Source organism: Mauremys reevesii, linkage group 5 (genome assembly GCF_016161935.1).
Source record: "Mauremys reevesii isolate NIE-2019 linkage group 5, ASM1616193v1, whole genome shotgun sequence".
In the NCBI taxonomy this organism is placed as follows: domain Eukaryota; kingdom Metazoa; phylum Chordata; order Testudines; family Geoemydidae; genus Mauremys; species Mauremys reevesii.
In genome coordinates, this window is record NC_052627.1 from 117,166,194 (window position 1) to 117,188,722 (window position 22,529).

The window sequence follows — 22,529 nt, forward strand, 5'->3', positions numbered from 1 at the left end:
TAACACTTTTCAGTCTCTGTTAGCGGCATTCATGCAACCGAGTATTAATGACACTAAGCTAGAGGTGTTATAAACATTTTAGTTTGTGCCGGGAGAAATAAGGAGGCCTGTAACTTGCATTAGTTACCTCAAGTTACAGGCATTGTGGAAAAACTGTTTAGACCCCAGAGCATTTGGCACTTTTGATAAAGTGAAAACAAGTTACTATTGTTATTATTATTTATTCCTCAAATCACAGATGAGTAGAGACTAGGGTAAAAGTGGCTCCATTATTTAGAATCCTTTGTCATTGCATTGCAGATAATGGATTTTTTTTGGAAGCACCTAGGTGACTTAGGAGCCTAGGTCTCAGAATTTGGACTCCTAGGTGACTCAGGAACTTCTGTCAATTTTATCTAAGAAGGATATCCTTGTATAGAGGTTCCCTCTGTGCACATAGGTCTAGAGGACACCATCTGGCAGGCAGGAACAGATAGTGCTGGAGTGGATCTCAGTGATGTGAAGGTAAGTGGAAGAAGTGCTTACAGTTCACAGAAGAAGTAAATATTTTTCAAAATCCTTCATTTCAGATGTTCAGATTGCTGGCTAAAGCATATGCAGGTGCACATCCAGTCATCTCAGACAAATCGGAAGCCCGTTGTGGTGGAAACTTCGTAAAACGAGGAGGCATTATAAACGGTGCTCAGTGGTATAGCTTTACTGGAGGTAAATCTCTTTGCCATTATGTCATGTGAAGCAAAACCTGAGTAAGACCCTTAAGAGAGACAAGGAAGGGCCTGATCCAAGGCCAAGTGAACTCAATGGAAAGACTCATTAATTTCAGTGGGCTTTGAATCAGACCCTGCCTCCAGTACACAAAAATGTCGTTAGAGGATTTTAATGGCAAAGTCTATATTCAAATAGAGCAGGCCAAATTCATCCCTGACGTAACTCCGGTGAAATCAATAGAGTTATGCATGGGATGAATTTGGCATTGTGTAATTATGAAATGCTGTTCTGGTGTTAAAATCTGAAATTTTCTAGCAGATAGGAATGAAACATTAATGCCTCAACAGCAGCATGAATTTGGACTTCAGCTCCATAATGCAGAATTTTATATATTCTACATTATGGATTTGAAGTGTGCTTAATCTGTATTGACTACTATAATTGATTATTAGTAGTAGGCATGATAAGCAAAAATGTCACAACTGACATCCAATTCATTGGTGTTCAAGTTTCCAATGCTATTTTATCATTAGCATTATTTGGTTTTTCAGCTTGTTCAATTTTTGATACGTGAGTAAAATTTTCAAAAGCACCTATGTCCTATTTTCAAAAGTGATTTAGACTCCTAAGTGATTAATAACTTTTGAAAATGGGGTGCTTTTGAAAATTGTGCCTGTTATCTGTGATTAACATTTTAGTACATAATAATGTCATGAGCTTTCCTTTAGAGGCACAGGGTTCTCATGATGTTAGCTTCTCTTAGAGGTTTGCTGCCACCAAAGGAACTGCTGACAGGGTATGGTACCTTTGCTAGATGGTATAATAATGAAGAAGATACCATAAGACAGCAAAGACATTTTCTTTATTCCCCAGACCAAGAACAAGTCTCATTCTCCGACCACAGGCCTGGAAGTCAATTCCAGAGTTCTAAACCTAGCTCTGACCTTGATTTCCCTGTGACCGTGGGCAGTCCCTTATGGTATAAAGCTGATCATGCACAACTCCCATCCCTCTGCCTTAGCTTCTACAAATGTAAATGAGTTTTAATAATAATAGTGCTTACCCATCTCAAAGAGGTGTTGTGAGCATTAATTAGTTAACTGATGTTTAAAATAATGCTAGTAAAACTCCAAAGATACCGAATACTGTGCATATGGTAGATGCAGTCATTCTACACAACATATACATCCTTGTCCACAGGGCTGCATTTGGTAATCAACTAATTGCAGCAACATAGTTCTAATTAAATGTGACATGGATTGTTCATAATCTTCCCTTTTCCCTTTCTATTAATTTAGGTATGGCAGATTTTAATTACCTTCACACAAACTGTTTTGAAATCACCTTGGAGCTGGGATGTGAAAAGTTTCCTTTGGAAGAGGAACTGTATTCAGCCTGGCATGAAAACAAAGAATCCCTTCTGACTTTTATGGAAATGGTAGAGTTCTACTTTTATATATATTCCTTTAGTGCTTGTGGCTTTTCTTCTGCATTCTTTGGTGGGATTCCATTGTTATTTTTTTCCCTGTTGAGGATGCTTATGACAGCATTTGATCTTCAGATATTCCCACACCATCAGTTTGGCTGTCTAAGAAAGTGGATATTATTTCCCTAACTCACATGTGGGTGGGTTGAAGATTGAGATGTGCTTAAGTACAACACAAAATAGGACCGGAGAAATGTCTATAAATAGTTCGGTGGGTTTATGAATAACTCTTCAAAATCCAATATTAGAGACAGACCAACTCATTCAGAAAAATAAGACTCAACTTCTCTCTCAAAGAACTAAACCAAACTTAATTTAAATTTCCATAAAGTTTAGGTAATTTTTCACTTTTACATGCTTCTCCGATTCCATGTTTTTGGTCTGAAGTTCCACTATTCTGTAACAGAGACCTTTTAAGTGTTGTTTTTGACCCATCTGGAACTAGGAAATACTGAACAATTCATTGGAAATCCTGTTCCTATAATATTTCAGCTCAGTTTCTGAACAAAAGTTGTTAGGATAAACGTCTAGACCCTGAACTTATGGAGGAACAACCAAACCAAATTTATGTAGGCTCACTCAGCAATAACAAATGCCTCACTAATAACAGGTAACTGATCACAGAGACTCAAGGCAGACATCTTTCTCTCAGCCATTAGCAGATCAGCTTTCTGTCATGCCTTATATTGATAGACTATGTAGTAATTTAAAGTTGTTAGGAGTGTGTTAGCTTTTTTTATGGCCTTTTTAAGCAACCTCTTGCTACTTGTGGTAAGTATCATCATTCGATAAAGACTACAATCCAGACCACCAACCTCATTTCATTTTACAGCTGTCTGATGAAAATGAGTTTTAGTGGGTCCAAATGGGACTGGATTAAATCCATATATATTGCACTTGAAGCCTTTAAGATGTAAAGATTTTTATAGTGTGAGATACTGTAGAAGTCTATGCTGGAAAAGCCTTTTGAGCAAATGCAGAACAGTAAGCGAAAACTCTCTAGATAAGATTGACTGAATTACTCCTGATAAGGATTAAGTCTGCCATAAGCAATTCAAACTTTTCTCATTCTGATATTTACCAGATTATTAGGTGTGCGCATAAATCTACTTGGTTTAACAAGGAAAAGTTAAACATATATTTATATGTGCTAATCCTTCTCCTATTGAAAGCAGTTACAAAACTCCCATTGTCTGTAATGATACATGATCAGGGCTGTATTCATAGAAACAAAATAAACCCAATAGCAATAAAGTAATTAAGGGCCCAATTCTGTCACTCTTACCTGCACTGCCTAGTAATTATTGAAGTAATGTCAGAAAAAGATGTCAGAAAAGGGACTTAAAACAGAATCTGTCCTAAATCCAGCAAAGCAAAGTTGAAATAGAATTGCTGCATTATGGGGCAGATTTTCTTTTTTCCTTGTACCCCGTATAGAGAATGTACAGCTCCTCAGAAAGTGAAATTCTGTCCTTCTGATTTGGAAGTGTTTTCCAGTCACTTTGCATGAGTGTTAATGATGAGGGTGCAAATTAGTGGAGAGAAAGGCCCACTATTTTTAACACCTCCTGCTGATTTAAGATTTTTCCATACTTTGATGCTGCAGGATGACTGGAAAGAAAACTGCACCAATCTGCTATAATAATTCTTAAGGGACAGATTCTGGTTCCTTCTGTTCAATAGTACCTCACACCTTGAACAGTCCCATTCAAATAAATTAAACTATGGAAGGGGTAAGGTAGTGCTCAACGTGAGTAGGAGCGGCAGAATCTGGTTCTGAATAAGTGTTGTAATTAGAACAGGTCAGCATTTTTAGATTAAAAAAACTTTTCATCCAAAAAATGGCCTTTTTAAAAAATTGTATATGTTAATGATTTTTTTTAAATTTTCATTTTTTAAATTCCACTGGGGGAAAAAAATCATCTTTTTTTCATTGTTTATTAGTTTTCCTGCTTTTCTGGGTTTTCCTGGGGAAAAATGAGGGGGGGAAAGAAGAGGAAAGGAGAAACAATGAAGGGGAAAGGAAAAGAGGAGAAAAAGGAGTGGAAAATAGGAAACCTACAAAACTCAGAAAAATGAAAACATTCAGAAAAAGAATTTTGAAATTGAATTTTTTCAATAAATATTTGTGAAAATTTCTAATAAATAAAAAACTGTCCATTTGTGGAGCCTGCAGAACAAAAATGACTAAAATGCTAAAAAAATGATTTTTCCCCCCCCACTTTTTGACCATCTCAGATTGTTATGAACTGGCAATTTTGTTTCTGCACCTTTGCCCTCTTGTGTAAAACTAATCTGATGTATGTCACCAGCTTTGTCTTGCTAGGAGATAGGGGTATTTCCTTTTAGCTCAAGCAGTAGGATCCTGTACTTTTAGAGGTGGAGAATCAGGGCAGGTCTACACTATGGGGGAAAGTCGATCTAAGCTACGCAATTTGAGTTACGTTAGTAGTGTGACCCAAATTGATGTAGCTTAGATCTACTTACTGTGGGGTCCACACTATGCTATGTTGACACAAGATGCTTTCCCGTTGACTTCCCTTACTCTTCTTGTTCCAGTGGAGTGTCACAGTTGATGGGAGAGTGATCTGAGGTCGATTTAGCGGGTCTTCACTCGACCCACTAAATTGACCCGCGGTGGATTGATTGTTGCAACGTCAATCCACCGGTAAGTGGAGACAAGCCCTCAGAATCCTATACCCACTATTACCATGACATTCTGAGTGGCCATGTTGTTCAGCACAATGACAACCCTGAAGTCCAAGTTTGCTGCTCTAGTGTCTCTCTCTTTCTCTCTCTCTCTCTCTATAAAGTATAAATATTCACATCAGGTTTTTTTATTGACATCTGTCATTGTTCTAGTATCTCCATCACTGTTCTCTTGGACAGGGAGAGATTTTAACATAGTAATAATGCATGCCTGCCTCACAAGATTGCTGAGGGGTTCAGTTAATTAATGCACAGTTTACAGCACTTTGAGATCCTTGAATATGAGGTACTATATAACTGAAAAATATTTGCTTGTTTATTTTTATTGCAACAAGTTTTAATGCCTCTGATTTTCTTATGCAAATATTATTCATAGCAGTGAGCTGAATTAATTGGTTGCACCGTCATGATGGCAGCATTCTGTTTGACTGTTAGTTATTAGTTATTTAGTTATTCTATATATCCTTTAATGCTGCATTTTTCCTTGTAGTAAATTCAATTGGTAGATTAGAGGGTCAGATCCTCACCTTGTGTAAATTGGCCTCATTTACTCCGTAGTTTATGAAAGTGTGTTTTTCCTTTACATAGGGAGTATCAGGTCACTTTTAAAAACTTTAACTAAATTTCTTTTCTGTGTCGAGTTTAAGTCATACATTTTAAAATATTAGTTGAATATAATGGTTATAGGGTCATGCACCCATGATCTACATACAGGTGAGACCCTCCATGCATAGAGCACATTCCACCATCATCAAAGGGGGGTGATTTGCTTCCACATCTCCCTTTGCCCCCAGGCCCCATAAAGAGTTGCTCGTAGGTTGGTGATCCATGAGTGGGAGAGTGATCTGAGATTGTACACAGGCCTCTAAGTTGTTGCCCTAGGAGGCAAACCACCCTTCTCAATAAGAAGGATGTTGACTCATTTTGAGGAGAATCTCATGAGGATTGCTTCCTGTCACAACCAGGACATGGGCAGTGAGACCTAATGGTCAGAGCAGGAGTCAGGCCTCATCAGGTACTAGAAGGCCAGAGTCTAATGCAGGCCAGAGGGCAAACCAAGAGTCAGGCATCTGTAGACAGGCAGAATCAGAAGTCAGACTCTGGGGTCTCTTGCACACAGGGTCTGAAGCAGAGACAGGCAGTCAGTCTGTGTTGTTGCTCAGACAGCTTCCTGTCATGGCTTCCTGGCTTAAGTACTAGTGCCAGCCAATCACTGGGCTGTAAGGATCTGCCACTCAGCTCCTGCTGGGCAGTACTTCCTGTGCAGCCTCACCTCACAAGGTCGTCCTGCAAGAGCCTAGCCTATGCTTTTGTGTTGACGTAGAGGTGGCAGCAACTCAGTACCCCTTGCAGATTCTTACACTTCCTCTTCCTGTAGGTTTTCTTTCAGGAAAAGATGAGCGGGCACAAAAATATGACCATTTGATGTAACTTGTCCTTTCCTTGTTAGGTGCACCGTGGGATAAAGGGAATTGTGTCTGATAAATTTGGTAACCCAATAAAAAATGCCCGAATTTCAGTCAAAGGGATCCGACATGATGTTATCACAGGTAATGTTATTTTGGTTGGATCTTTCTCATATGATAATGATGGTATGTACTATGAGCGAAAAACCGTAGTCCTCACTAAGGCAAAAGTTCTATTACATTCAATGGACATTTTGCCTGAAGGATTTGGCTGTGTGACTTTATTTAGAATTATGAGAAAAAACATAGGTCAAAATCTACCCCCCCCCACACACACCACTATTATCAGTGCCAATGAAGTTGCATGAGCGTAACTGAGTGCAAAATTTTTCACAGAATTTTTCGCAGAATCTCTCTAGTTTCATATTAAATTTCTTGCTAGGCTAAGTAAACTGAAATTTTCTTCAGATAGAGCAATATTTTGGTCTCTGTGCACAGGAGAATAGTATGTTACAAATATATATGAATGATTGACTGTATGTAGGTCAGAGGCAAAAAGAGTGGAATACTGAGTTACACACTATGTTTGTTGTATTAACTAATCAATAACATACATAACTGTTAATTTTCAGCAGTTGTAAAGCTCTGAGCATTTAGGGCTCAGTCTTACTCCCACTGAAATCAATGGGAATTTTGCTATTGATTTCAATAGGAATAGGATTAGACCCCAGAAGTACATTGTGTCACGTGTGTGGTAAAATTTTGCTCTGATGGTGGCTGTTATAGCAGTGTGGAAAGCCAGAGTGGCTTATAATGTAGTGAATACTGCACTACTTTGAGTAAACCTATAAAATTAGAGTGGATACAAAACTGGAGATGGTGCAAATTTTTGAAGCTGAAATTGGGGCGTGATTTAGGGCAGACGTGGGCAAACTATGGCCTGCGGGCCACATCCAGCCCATGGGACTGTCCTGCCCAGCCCCTGAGCTCCCGGCCAAGGAGCCTAGTCCCCAGCTCCTCCCGCACTATCCCCCTCCCACACAGCCACGCTGTCGTGCAGGCCACACTCTGACCCACCGCTCCCGCTGGGCAGCATGGGGAGCACAGCTGGCTCTGGCCAGGTGTCGCAGCTGTGAGCTCCTGCTGCAGGTAAAGGGGCGGGGAGCAAGGGGGTTGGGTAAGGAAATGGAGGTTGCTGGGGGGCAGTCAGGGAGGAGGGGGTGGTTGGATGGGGTGTTGTTTCTGGGGGGGCGGTCAGGGGATGGGTAACAGGGAGGATTGGGAGTGGGAGTCCCGGGGGGCCTGTCATGGGGTGGGGATGTGGATAGGGGTTTGGAGGGCAGTCAGGGGACAGGGAGCAGGGTGTGTTATGGGATCCCGGGGAGCAGTTAGGGGTGGGGGGTTCCGGGAGGCGGTCAGGGGACGAGGAGCAGAGGGCGGTTGGATAGGGGTGGAAGTCCTGGGGGCTATTAGGGGCGGGGTGTGGATAGGGGCGGGGCAGTCAGGGAGCAGGGGTTAGGTAGTGGGTGGGAGTCCCAGAAGGGGGCAGTTAAGGGACAAGGAGCAGGGGGGTTGGATGGGTTGGAGGTTCTGAGGGGGGCAGTCAGGGGGTAAGAAGTGGGAGGGGGCGGATAGGGGGCAGGGGCCAGGCTGTTTGGGGAGGCACAGCCTTCCCTACCTGGCCCTCCATACAATTGCGCAACCCTGACGTGGCCATCGGGCCAAAAAGCTTGCCCACCCCTGATTTAGGGCCTGTTCTAAACCTCATTCTAGACAACGACTTCCCATTAACATCAATGGGCTATGAATAAGGCCCATAAAGAATTAACCTACAAATATTGTGCCCATATGAAGGAAAAAGGAGTGCTAAGTTTAATTTCCGAATGGACAAGAGCTTGTATAGCTGAAATTTCATGGTGACCAGGCTTTAGTTAAGAGAGAATATGCCCAACAGTTGCAAAGCCAAAATATTTGAAATGAAGGCAGGGGTGCTGGAACAATTTGTAGAGTGGGGGGTGCTGGCAGGGGCGGCTCTAGGCACCAGCAAAACAAGCTGGTGCCTAGGGCTGGGGGCGCAGGCTGGGCGGGCGGGGGGGCGCATGCCTGCGCGCGCGCGGAGGTGCGCCGCCCCGGGAGGACCGACCTGCCGCGAGCATGCGGAGCGGAGCGAGCGGCCGGAGCTCGGCTGGACGCGGCTCCGGCAGGCTGCCGCACTGCGCTGCGAGAGCCAGCGGAGCCACGATCCGGCGCCGCCCCGGGGGGGGCAGCGCCCAGCCAGACCCCAGCAGGGGACTCAGTCATGCCCATGCAGGAGGGTCCGCTGCTGCCGCCGCTGCGCGCGCCGCCCCGCATGACTGCTTGGGGCGGCCAAAACTGTAGAGCCGCCCCTGGGTGCTGGGAGCCAAAAACTAGACTATAAGCTCTGTAAATAATGGAAACCACTTCAAGCCAGGAGGTGCTGCAGCACCCCCAGCACCCCTAGTTCCAGCACCTATGAATGAAGGAAATTATGATTGCCCGGAGCTGAATGTCTCTGATTTTTTCCTCTCTTTCCCCTCCTCTTCCTTTATTTTCATCTTAAAAAACCAAAACAGATAGACATTGAATTTCTATGAAAAATAGCATTAATACAATGTTCACTGAGCTGATAAACGTTAAAAATCCAGGAAATATAAAGTTATGCATAAATGTTCATTTTTGCACTGCCTCCTTTTGCATATGCATTAAAACACAGGCCTGATCCTCAGCTGGAGGAAATTGCTGTAGTTCCACTGAAGTCAATGGCCCACCAACATGCAGGATTTCAAGGTAGTCATTTCATGGGACATTTTCACCTCAGCATCAGAGACAAACTATTTACACCAGCTGAGGATCTGGCCCCATGTCTCATGTGTATTATATATTACAAATAGGAATTTCTTATGCCCTTGGACATACAATACATCTCTATATTGGACTTGAGTCTTCTGTCACTTACATCATCTACAGACAGGTATAAATCCATTGACTTCACATGAGCTACTTCGTATACATACCTTTGCAAGCAAAAACAGAATCAGGCACCATTTTTGTTTGCCATGGTGTACTACTGTGTAATACATACACAGCATCTATCCTGATATTAATACAATTCACAAGATCGGAAATATAGTTATTTCTAAGGGCCAGATTTTTAATTCCCAGCAGCTCCCACTCTGACACTTGCAGCCTGATTTTTAAAAGAGGGGAAGACCCAATGTGCTGAGCTCTTTTCAAAATCTGCCCTTATATGTCCAATGCTTATCTGTGTATAGATGTGTTTATGCATGTATGCCGCTGGACAAAGGACTGAGATACCTGTCTTCTTTAGCTGCTGATGGAGACTATTGGAGACTCCTGCCTCCGGGAAGATACATAATCAGTGCTCATGCTATCGGCTACAGCAAGGTGATGAAGAGGGTCACGCTGCCTGCCAGGATGAAAAGAGCTGGGAGGGTAGATTTTGTCCTTCGAGCTCTAGATACAAAGCCTAAAAATTTTCTCCGAGGGCCCATGGAAAACATATATGAGCTATACGACCCTTTGGAACATTTTGATCCTCATGCCCAACATGCACAGTCTGAAGCAAGCGAAGGAAGAGGGCAGCCTACACGGCACAATGAGAAGCCTTGGTGGTGGTCTTACTTCAGCTCTCTAGGCCAACACAAGCCACTGTGGTTGCTCAAACAGCGTTAAGTCAGATCATTGGTTTGCTCGCCTTATTATGACACTGTTCCATCAAAATCCTAATACCCTGATTGCTAATGGCAATATGTAAATCTGTTTAATTTGGAAATACAGTGTTAACTCAATATCACTTTCTGTAATTCTTTTTTTCTCTCTTTTCATAGAATTGACTATATTCAAGTACTTTTATATATTAAAAAAACAGTACGCATTTGTTCAAAGGACGGGTTCTATTCAGTTTCCTAGTAATGTGCTTTCTTTATGCCCATGCAGTTAATCATCAGATTTATTATTTATTAGATTCTAAAGTACCTGCAGAGGAATCTTCCTGATCTTTTAATGCATTTTCATACATGTCTTATCACATTAATTATTGCAAACTGAAAACAACCTTTAGGAAAATTTGGAAAAGCCTTTTCTTCTTTATACATTATTTCTGCATACTAAGTTTAGTACATTAAATCTTCCAACATAGATTAAAATGATTTTAGAGAAAAAAAATCTTCATTTGATCTCAGGATTATTTTTTGGAAAAGACTCGCTAGAAATGAGAAATATGGAAAGAAGAAATCTGTGTTTCTGAATTAGGAACATTTACAGTAGGATGAGCTACTTGTGAAAGAGACATTTCTTAATAAAGAAACCTATTGAACAAAGTCACATTTTCCCAAATTCTATTTGAGAAATTCTCATTCAGTTTCCATCTGGTAATGCTTGAAAAGGACCCATACAATTTTATAAAAGTGATAAAGGCCAGATTGTGATATTCTCCCATGTGTGGCCTAGTGCCTTACATTGTGAGTAGACAACTGAAGTAAATGGGAATACTTGGAGAGTATGGTACTATTCATGGGAGTCAGAGTATTTGACCCTACTATAGTTTTAATACTAAAGGTATATTTGTATTTCTGAAAACATTTGTTAGTAAAAAGTACTAGGAGGTGAAAACTAAATGGCCTAATTCATGAGGGAACTAGGTAAAAATGTGACATATGTCATACCAGGGTAATCAATGACTTAATTGTAGAAGTGTGCCTGGATTCAACATATTTGTTAATGGAACTTAGTAAACATCAAAGAAATCTACAAGATCATCAGATAAAACTTCTGTTCAAGAGAGTCACAAGAAAAGCTGGGTGAATACTGGGTTTATAAGACATGCTGATGTAAGTATCTTCTTTGGAACCATTAAAAATATCTTTAATTTGGATGAAACGAGGAGGTCCTGACCTTCAGCAGGCATGAACTGGTGTCAGGGGAACTACATCAATTCAGACCATGTGCAGATCTGCCCCAATCATGGTTTCTGAAAAAGCTGATTGTTTGGAGTTGTTATACTTCATGCAGATACTGCTCTATTAACTGGACTCAAGATCACCTTGTCATCTCTAAAGCCTGGTTTCCTCATCTCTGTCAATGGTGCGTAGGCTGTATCTTTCATGATGAATGGTATGTGCACACATCTCATGCCTTGGTTACCTGAGACACAGAGAGATGCTTTCATAGCTCCAATCCTGCATACCTTTACTCACCTGAGTAATCCAGTTGACATTATTGAGTCATCTGCTCACATGTGTAAAGTTACTCATGTGCTTAAGTGTTCACAGGATCGGAGTCTAAGATAGAAGGAAAGAACACAACTTTATAGTGTTAACAACAAAGAACATTTTGACTTGTGTACAGGGTGAACTTTGTAGCACACTGCAGTCCATATAAACCACTGTTATTTGCCCATGATTAGCTAAGAGATAGAGATGAATCATTGAAACATAAATTTAACAAAACTAAGCAAACAAAAGATTCTGTCTCCAAACTAAAAATGCTCTCTTGTCTCCCTATAGTGGACAAAAAAATTGTCTCCCCTTTCAATTGAGTATTTACTATAAAAGAGTTTTCAATGCCACCGTCCTATTGAGTGGTAGAATTGACAAACTCAGAACTTATACAGAACTACTTACTGTTAGCTGCTCACTTTCTCTATGGCAGTTTCCCTTATATGCTATTTTAATATTCTCCAAAACGTCACAGAGCTAATTAGACCTTTTGCAAGCTCTCATAGAAAACCTGAAAGCACCATGACCATGTCAGAAAATCCACTTCCTCCCCTGAAATGGCAAACAGCAGCAAAAAATGTAACAAGATAATTTGACAGAAAATATTGCAAAGAAGCTTTTCCTGTGAGTGAGATTTCAAGGGTTTCCTAATTTGAATTAGGTGTGAAATAGAGCGAGGATAACCTTCCCTGTGCTATGTCTGTCCAGACCACAATCAGGAGTTTTAAGTTGAACTGAAGTTCTAATGGGTTTCATGAACGGTAATCCAGATACAGGGGTTGGGTTATGGCACACCAGCAGGAAACAACAGATAGAATCTTGGAAATGGAGCCTGAACCTCCCTGAATTCCTAAGTTATTTCATTCTCCGGAAGATAAACAGTTCACTTTTCAGTTACAACAATTTTCTGGGGAAAAAATCATTTTCATTTTTTTTTTAATATTTTTTAAAATCAAGAAGAATAGACATGCCTTGTTGAGAATGCAATAGCTTCCACATTAAATAGACAAGCACAAAAAGGATTTTCTTTTAGGACCACAAATAAAGAGAATAGCCAATAACCCTAAAATCTGTGAAGGGCTATTTTTTCCTGACAATTACAAGTGGACATGTTCTAAGTAGCAGGCTTAAATGTAGTGATGAGAGGCCATCAAACTCACTTATTGAGCAAGCTGACGATTTGTTTCAGAGCATTACCAGTTAGATGTTAAAAATGATTGTAGTCCCTAGAATTGAGATCTTCATCTCATCTATAAAGTGGGAGTAATGATATTTCCCACCCTGGGTCTGTCTTATCTATTTAGTGTGTAAACTCTATGGGGCAGGGACTGTCTCTTATTATGACTATGTCTACACTGTGGGCTAGGGGTATGATTCCTGAGTACATAGCCACCAGTTTTCAGACGGGTTTGTATTTGGCATACCTCAGCCATGCTTCTGCTGCCACAACCCGTGCTACTGCGACTATGCTGCTATTTATACTCGTGCTAGCTTGATGAGAACTAGCACAAGTACGTGTACACGAGCAGGGGAATCACATCCCTAGCTTGAGTGTAGACCTGGCCTATGTGTATGTAGTGCTCAGCATTTGGGGCGTCTCTAGGCACTACTATAATAAATGCATGAGAACGGACACTATGAAAAACAACTTCATGCCCTGATTCAGGAAGGCCCTTATATGTGTGTTTAACTTCAAGCGCCTGCTAAATTTCCAGTGGAACACTCTTCAGAGAGCTTCAGCATTAATATGCCGGTGCAGAAACTCCGCAATGGATGCACAATATACAGATGTAATTAACAGCCTTTAAAAAGGTGAAGAACAGGGAGAAGTGTTAAGTACATGCTTATCTGCTTTTCTGAACAGGAATGGATTTACAAAGGTGTTTAAGTGCTTTGATGAATTGGGGGCCTCATGCAGCTCAAAAGTTTAGGAACCCAGAAAAGAAATTCAGAGCAATGGAAGTTACCTGACAGCCTCCATTTAGACTTGGCAAGTCTCTTTTTCAGAATGTCAGAACTACTTTGGAGTGTGACATGTCCCCCAGAGGGACTATCCTATCAGTCTAAACTCCACACCCAAACATAGCTCATCTTATATGTGAATTACAGCACATGCTAGTGCGACTCGTTTTCCTTCTAAGTCAAAGCCTATGGTTTTTTCAATTACCTTCCAACCACATATTGAACATTATTGACCTACGTTTTTGTAGCATCCTCCTTAATAATTAATTTCCCAGTCTCCATTGTTATCTTTGTTCATTTCAAGCAGGATGCCATGCACAAAGCTTGTTTCATTAACAGGCATTTGGAACTGCTAAAGGTCTAGGGAACACTCTTCAGAGAGCTTCAGCATTAATATACCGGTGCAGAAACTCCGCAATGGATGCACAATATACAGATGTAATTAACAGCCTTTAAAAAGGTGAAGAACAGGGAGAAGTGTTTGCTAATGTTATATTTGAAGTTTCTCTTTTAATTATACAGTAGAGATCATTTAGAATAAGCAAAAATGCCAAGGGAAAAGGAAAATTAATTTCTATGTCACAAGAATTGTGAAAACTCCTATTATTCCAAAGAAACTCTGGGTCAGATTATATTTGTCCCTTGCACCAATGTGATGGGGGAAGGCAGGCAGAAATGTCTTCTTTTGTCCCCCCTGTGCAGGAGGTGGCCACAGTTATGGTCCCTGCAGTCTCCCGAAGGATTCTCTTGCTTTTCCAAAGAGGGAAGGAGGAGAAAATGTTTCAAGCTGGGCATCCAAAAATGGAGGCACCCAAAATCATTAGCCACTTTTGACTGACCACTTCTCTTTGAATATAATATATAATGTTTATATTTGCAGAGCTCTCCTAATTTTCACACCTATCTACTTTGCTTCCATCACACAGGTGAACTGGGCTGCTTTCAAATGACCTCTCCATTTGCATGCTGATAAAATCCTATGAAGTAGCTGTTGAAGTGGGCAGGTTTTTAGCAGCTCAGCAAGCCAGTCCCTTTTCCCAGAAGCAATCATTTGCTAGGATCTTAGTTTAATTTTTTTTTACATAATTGCTTTAAATGGCAGTGAAGACAGCCTTCAAAATATGAGCAGAATGTAAACTGATCCAATGATGGCTGCAAACAGACTGAAAAAATATCTCTGAGAGATGGGCATTGTCCTTATTCATCTCAGTGGGTTAACCCCAGAACCAGGTGAAGCTACTCTAAATGTCACCATTAACTCTTTCACTGTTGCCTGCATGAAAGAAGAGGGATGATTATATTATTAAGATCTGCACAGTATACTGTGAATTGGTGTCACATTTTGGTGTCATGAGTGAGCCAAATTGGTTTGTGTGCAGAGCTTGGGAGAATATAATAATTGGCAATATACCTATCTCCTAGAACTGGAAGGGACCTCAAAAGGTCATGGAGTCCTGCCCCTTGCCTTCACTAGCAGGACCAAGTACTGATTTTTGCTCCAGATCTCTAAGTAGCCCCCTCAAGAATTGAACTCACAACCCTGGGTTTAGCAAGCCAATGCTCAAACCACTGAGCTATCCCTCCCCCACTAGTGTCACTTCCCCCTCCACTTCTGACTTTTTCCTCAAACTTTTTGTAGTACGAAAGGCCAGTTATTAGAAATGTATGTGAAACTATTTGAACGGGGAAACAACATTTTGAAATGAAGAAAATTTGTTACATTATTGATATTACTTATGGGCACTCATCACTGCAGTATGTTACTGAAAACATGAATTACTGAAGGGGATGTAATATAACTATAGTATATATTTGAAAGGCAACTGTAATTATGTATATGGGCCTTCCCTTCTTTTGAAGTTAAGTCTTAATCAGCGTGTTTGTATTTGATATATGTATTTAACTCAGAGAGGTTAAGGCCCTGTGCAACACAACCTGCAGTGACTCAAAAGCTTGAATGCCTGCCTCAAGGCAGACTGCTAGGAACCAGAGCACAAACCCCAAATTGGTTGTGAGTTCTATACTTAGATTTCACCAAATGAATTACCAAGTGAAAATGCCTCATGCACTATAACAGTCTTAACATGGAGTCACAGACAGTCCCCTTCGGTACTCTGCTCTATCTTACTCCTCAGGTGAGTGCACTTTTGTGATAGATGGTCCGTTACACCAAGACACACAGCAATATTCAGGTTACCATCAGTCCCAAAGGACCAGTCACTTACCCCAGGTCAATTTGCATCTTAGATTCTATACCAAAAACAATACTAAAAAAATAAATGAGTTATTTACAAGATGAAAGCAGGTTATACACACACACACACACACACACGATTTACAGTTTTATGTTTCAAAAGGTAACAGAAGCTTCTATAATAAGCAAGCTCTCTATGTCCTTTAGGGGATTAACCCAGGCTAAGCAGCTGGGGATCTCTCTCTCTTATGGCTAGAAACACTTTGCCCCCCAGGTCCAAGCAGCAGAGATAATCAGTTCCTTCTTGTTAGGGGTTTTATTCCCCACCTGCCACGTGCTCTGAGCTGCAAGCTCAGGTGATGGGAAGAGACCACTTGCATGACTCACCTTCACAGGGAGGAGGGCAGAATAAAGGCTTTTGTCCTCTTGTTGACAATATGTAGGATATTCCAGTTGTAACATCCCACAATAGTCCAGCTGGTATTGATGGACATTTCCTTTTGGGAAGGGCATAAAACTTTCTGTTGAAGATCAACCCTTCACACTAATTAATATAGTCACAGAGGTTTACAATACAACCGTTCAAATATTATCTTGCAGTATGGGATACAGATGTTATCTAAGTGGGATTAATGCAGGGGTAGGCAACCTATGGCATGCGTGCCAAAGGTGGCACATAAGCTGATTTTCAGTGGCACTCACACTGCCCGGGTCCTGGCCAACCATCCGGGCGGGGGCTCTGCATTTTAATTTAATTTTAAATGAAGCTTCTTAAATGTTTCATAACCTTATTTACTTACATACAACAATAGTTTAGTTATATATTATAGACTTATAAAAAGAGACCTTCTAAAAACATTAAAATGTATTACTGGCATGCAAAATCTTAAATTAGAGTGAATAAATGAAGACTGCACATCACTTCTGAAAGGTTGCCAACCCCTGGATTAATGCATGCAGCAACTCACAAATATTCAATAGAGTTTAAACAGTAAACACATTCTTCTAATTCTAATACCCATTTAACACTATTAACACACAGGTGAGCTAGACTGATTCCAGCTATGTAGTTGTCAGTATTCATTTCAGACATGGGGACCTAATAATGAGCTGGCAGCTGGCCTGCCAGTGTCACACACTGAAACTACTCCCACTGATTTGTGGGAATCCTTCCAATGAATGGTCCAGTGACAAGGTTAAATGACTTGTTGAAGCCATATATATTAAGTAAGTGTTAGAGCCCAGATTAGAATTTGGGAGCTTCTGGATTCTGTTCCCATGCTCAGTTCACTATATGAAGTCTGAGTTGGGGGCTAATTTAGCTATAACAAATCAGGAAAAAGATCTTGGAGTCATCGTGGATAGTTTTCTGAAGATGTCCATGCAGTGTGCAGAGGCAGTCAAAAAAGCAAACAGGATGTTAGGAATCATAAAAAAGGGGAGAGAATTAGACTGAGAATATATTATTGCCCTTATATAAATCAATGGTATACCCCCATCTTGAATACTGCGTACAGATGTGGTCTCCTCATCTCAAAAAAGATATACTGGCACTGGAAAAGGTTCAGAGAAGGGCAACTAAAATGATTAGGGGTTTGGAATGGGTCCCATATGAGGAGACATTAAAGAGGCTAGGACTTTTCAGCTTGGAAAAGAGGAGACTAAAGGCGGATATGATAGAGGTATATAAAATCATGAGTGATGTTGAGAAAGTGGATAAGGAAAAATTATTTACTTATTCCCATAATACAAGAACTAGGGGTCACCAAATGAAATTGAAAAGCAGCAGGTTTAAAACAAATAAAAGGAAGTTCTTCACACAGCGCACAGTCAACTTGTGGAACTCCTTACCTGAGGAGGTTGTGAAGGCTAGGACTATAACAGCGTTTAAAAGAGAACTGGATAAATTCATGGAGGTTAAATCCATTAATGGCTATTAGCCAGGATGGGGTAAGGAATGTTGTCCCTAGACTCTATGTCTCAGATGGTGGAGATGGATGGCAGGAGAGAGATCACTTGATCATTACCTGTTAGGTTCACTCCCTCTGGGGCATCTGGCATTGGCCACTGTTGGTAGACAGGATACTGGGCTGGATGGACCTTTGGTCTGACCCAGTATGGCCGTTCTTATGTTTTTATGAGTTTCTATTCTAACTTATTGGATGAAATCCTTGCCTCATTGAAGTAAATGGCGAAACACCTGGGATTTCATCCATTACGTAAGTCCGTCAATGATTTTGTTTAATCAGTGATTGGGGATCCCTCGATTCGAGGATGATCTCTACCACAGATTTACATATGGGTCCTGAGATGACTCAGGAGCCCAATCCTGGAACTACAAATCCACCCGCAGTAGGTACAAACATTTTGTGGCAGGCCAGCGGCCTGTTGGGAGAAAGTTATTTCTTTTTCCTTTCTCCTCTCTCTCTTTTCAGCTTGGAGGGCAAGGCACTTCTCCTCGAAGTGGGCCACTGCCTGATGGAAGCTATGGCGCCATTGGGGTCGGTTGGTGGCTTGCTCTTCCCCACTTGCAATGTCCAAATCCGTTTTCTTTAGATATACTTTCAGTGTGTCTTTGTAGCGTTTCCTCTGACCACCATGGGATCTCTGACCAGGGGTGAGCTGAGAGTAGAGGACTTGTTTTGGGAGGCAAGAGTCTAGCATCCACACACAATGCCCAGCTCAGCAAAGTTGGTGCAGTAGGATCATTGCTTCAATGTCTATTCAGTAACCAACTGATAACTGATACGTTAGCTAATACAACCCCATAGTTACCCTTCTGCTTATCTCCTTTCTGCTTCATAGAGAAAAGACGTAATTAGCCAGGTGCAACCAATTCTTACTGCAGACTGATGTCCAAATGTTCTAAACAATATTAAATTTATGTCCAATAACCGTAATTACATTTAAGGCCATATAAAAATGATGATTTATATTCCAGCAAAACATATAACAGTGACTGCAGATGACACCAATAATATATGGTTAATGAGGACATGACTGATAAAATCTACATAAGTTAGAGTAATAAAAAATGACTTCAGTACTCACTGTTTGCTTTATTCATCTTTAACTGGAAATAAAGATAACTTTTGTCAGCAGAAGATAAAACTGCATAGATAAAAATCACAATCAAATTAGCACAGTAAATAGCAAACCTCAAAGCTAAAACAAAGACCATGCACTATCGCTGTTATGCTGATAGAAGGTTGCTGCAATGATATTACAGCAAAATGTATATTTAATTTTAAAGTGTCCGGTATTCAAATGAATGTTCCTAAGTCACATTCTGGTTGGCTCAATCACCTTTTGCCTCACACATTCAAAACCCAGTTGACGAATAATCCATAAAATCTGACTGTAAAGGTGAAACCTTCAATCTATTGCAGGAGTAAATTGCTAATAAATAGAATTGAACACACACAAAGAAAGAAACTCAGGTGGCACATATAGTCTATGAATGTAATGGAGAAAAAAAGTCTTTTTAAAATCATTAGTTAATTATTAAAGAACTAGATCATGCAGCCATTACTCACCATGGAGAACACTTACACTCTCAAGTAGTCCAAGGTGAGTAAAGGATACCCAATCTAGCCCTAAATAAATTGTACCGTACAGGAGAACTGAAGATACTGTGACTGAGGTCTTGTCTATACTAGAAATTTTTGCCACTTTAAATATACCAGTATAATTAAAGCCATACAAGCCTCCATGTCTGGAGGCAGTTCTATCAATGCAAAGGCACTTTATATCAATATAGCTATTCCCATACTGGAAGAGGACTAACATTCCAGTATAAATCATCTTTATACTGAGGGCTTGTCTACACTTCCTACTAAATCGGCACTGCTGCGATCGACACTGAGGTGTCAATTTAGTAGGTCTGGTGAAGACTAAGTAGATGGCAGAGCGCTGTCTGGTTGATGTGTGTACTCCACCTCCCCGAGAGGTGGAAGCACAGTGTAGACACGGCTGTCAGTTGACCTAAGTTATGTCGACTTCTGTTATCTAACTTATGTAACTGAAGTAGTGTAACCTAGGTTGATTTGGCTCATTAGCACTGACCCCCCACTTGGTAAGGCAACTCCCATTTTTTGATGTGCTGTGTATTTATACCTGCCTACTGTATTTTCGACTCCATGCATCTGATGTAGTAGTTTTTAGCCCATGAAAGCTTGTGCCAAAATAAATTTGTTAGTCTCTAAGGTGCCACAAGGACTCCTCATTGTTTTTGCTGATACAGACTAACATGGCTACCACTCTGAAACCTTTCAACATATGTACTCAGAGGCAAGGTTATGGAAGGGGTCACAATGTTCGTTTCATGGGCCCAGAACCATTGTTCCACCATCCACAGCTGGTCAGTTTCATTCATTGTCTTTATCATCCACTCCTCTTCAGTAGCCCAGTTGTATGACTGTCTGCTGTAGTAGTTGCTTTGGTTCTGAAAATAAAAATAATTTGGCAGAGCCTTAAAATAGACAAGAGAGCTCCTCTGATCTGGGCTGCATCCGTATCTTTGGCAGAAAACAGAAAAAAAAGAGTGGATTATGGGAAGGAACTGTGGGAATTTTTTTTAAAACAGTGCAAGCAGAGAGAATTGTGAGAATTTTGACTCCAGTCTACCACAGTTCCCTGAGAGAAGTGACGCTATCCCACAATACACTGCACAAATTTCCCAAAAGACAGTGCACCAGATGGTACAGTGGGGACACTGGGATGCCTACCCACAGTGTCAAACATCTTTTGCTGATCCAACCTGATGTTATGAGAAAGTACACACTGCACAGTCAAAGGCAGCCAAATGTGAAATAGCTATGGCAACAGCAGTATGCCGGCAGAACTTCTGTGGGTAAAACATTCTAGTGTAGACAAGCCCTTAGAAACAACACTGCCTTGTCATGACTACAAAAGGAGCAATAGAAGTAGCAGCAGTTACCACTAGCCCACCATGCCTTTAAGCGATACAGCGGCAAGGCATGGGTCTGGGTCACCTGTAGGGATTTCTTTTGTAGTTGTTATTACAACTCTTGTAGTTGTTATTATCTCCTCCTCTAACTTTGCAACAACGAAACACCAGAGCATTCAGGGAAAAATTCCCATAGCAGCACCATCAGAGTGAATCCTGCTGAAAGTTGCAGAAAGTTGTGACGCTGTAAAAATTAGTTTGCAATGCAAATAGCTCAGATGCAGAGCATCGGAATGAGCTGTCACCCCTCTGCCATGGGCAGGGCTTATTGCTGGGAGTTAACATGTCTTTTATCTGGAAATTGTGAAGCTATTTGTTTTAAATTGCTTGCCCGTGATAAAAATTTAAGCTGAAATGAGCTCTTTTCCTTTGCTGGCAATGACAAATACAGTAGAAGCCACTTAATTAGTCCATGATAAATGGCACACCCAATTAATTATGATGAGTGCTTAGGGTAAAAACCGATGTGAGGGAAACCAATGACTCTAAACAATGGAAAAGTCTGTTTAAATTTCATTCCTGGAGTTGTCTGTAGTCTATTCACAGTAGTCAAAGAGCCATGAATTGGTGTTTTCTATCACTAATTTTGTAATTGTTTGGCTCCTTGTTCATTTTATGCTGGTAAATGAGTCAAAATTACTGTAGTAAAGTGTTTCCCCTGAAATTATTTTTTAAAAACTCCATAAAATAAATATGAATTTGAAATGAGCACAATGGTCTGCAGCTCACGAAAGCTCATGCTAAAATAAATTTGTTAGTCTTTAAGGTGCCACAAGTACTCCTGTTCTTTTTGCGGATACAGACTAACAAGGCTGCTACTCTGAAACCTGTCATTATCATTTCACTCTTGCAAGTATAAATCAGGGGTAACTGCAGTACACTAAAGTTAATAGAGCTATGCTGATGTTAAACTGCTGTAAATCAGTGAATAATCAGGCCCAGCATATTCTTATAATAGCCTGATAAGCAGGACAATCACCATGTAGAGTCCTAGCTGTTTAAATGAAGGTGCCATTTTAAACTGATTTAGATAAGCCAGTGACATTGACAAAGCATAGGTGGAGACAGTTTTTTGGTTTAAAGCAGTAAATGATTACATAGAGGAGAATCAGTCCCTAATGTACCATCTGCCAGATTGTGGTTTATTCACTTCATACATATCAGAGTTTAGACGCAGACACCTTTTGGTTCTGTTACATAATAGTGTCGGGTTACCTATGATGACCACCACACAATTCAGGTTTCTGTATTTATCAGCTGATTTGAATGGTGGAAGATGGATAAAAAATGCCTAATAATTTAATATATGACCATTAATTCTTGAAAAGTGCCCAGAACAGATCAAAATTAATTCCAGTACATTTTAAAATATCCTTAAACCTATATATCTATATTTAGTATTATCAATTTACAGCCATAATAAGGTCAGTGAATGTCCTCTCCTGGAATTAAGGACTAGACGAAATGAATGACTTTTGGTTATCTGTTTGTCCACCTGCTCTCGTATGCCAGTTAGTGATTTCTAATAAATTCCCATCACCTTAACTGTTACCACTTAAATAAGGAGTAAGTGTACAATATATATTATATACTGTTATATATATATAATATATATATATATAGTATATTATAAAGGTTTATAGCAATATTTCATTTTATTTAGGGGATGATTGGAAGTAGGATGTTTATTAATATTTTGTATTTCTATAGGCATTGCATCACCTACTTTTTTTCTCTTGTAAGTTATATCAGTCTAAATCCAGAGTAGCTCTACTGACTTCAATGGAATTATGCTCAATTCACATCAGTGTATGTGAGAACAAAATGTGTCCCTAAT

The 22,529-nt window shown here is 40.4% G+C and overlaps 1 protein-coding gene and 1 long non-coding RNA gene across 3 annotated transcripts in view; one reads left to right on the top strand and one right to left on the bottom strand.

Moving 5' to 3' along the window:
- Positions 1 to 10,235, top strand: part of CPZ (carboxypeptidase Z) — a 58,880-nt gene extending 48,645 nt beyond the window's left edge. Inside the window, exons 9-12 of one of the 2 annotated variants that reach the window (XM_039539169.1) lie at positions 570 to 705; positions 2,007 to 2,146; positions 6,354 to 6,453; positions 9,659 to 10,235. In XM_039539169.1, coding sequence (XP_039395103.1) covers positions 570 to 705; positions 2,007 to 2,146; positions 6,354 to 6,453; positions 9,659 to 10,023 — 741 coding nt within the window. In that variant the 3' untranslated portion in view covers positions 10,024 to 10,235. The remainder of the gene's footprint in view (positions 1 to 569; positions 706 to 2,006; positions 2,147 to 6,353; positions 6,454 to 9,658) is intronic. The other variant, XM_039539170.1, reaches the window with a different exon arrangement.
- A 1,233-nt stretch (positions 10,236 to 11,468) lies between these two features.
- On the bottom strand, positions 11,469 to 20,529 carry LOC120405534. Its single transcript, XR_005598648.1, has 3 exons — positions 20,451 to 20,529; positions 18,775 to 18,796; positions 11,469 to 11,630 (listed from the first exon to the last, which is right to left on the bottom strand). It is a non-coding gene; the product is annotated as an uncharacterized LOC120405534 (long non-coding RNA).
- Between the last annotated feature and the right edge of the window lie 2,000 nt (positions 20,530 to 22,529).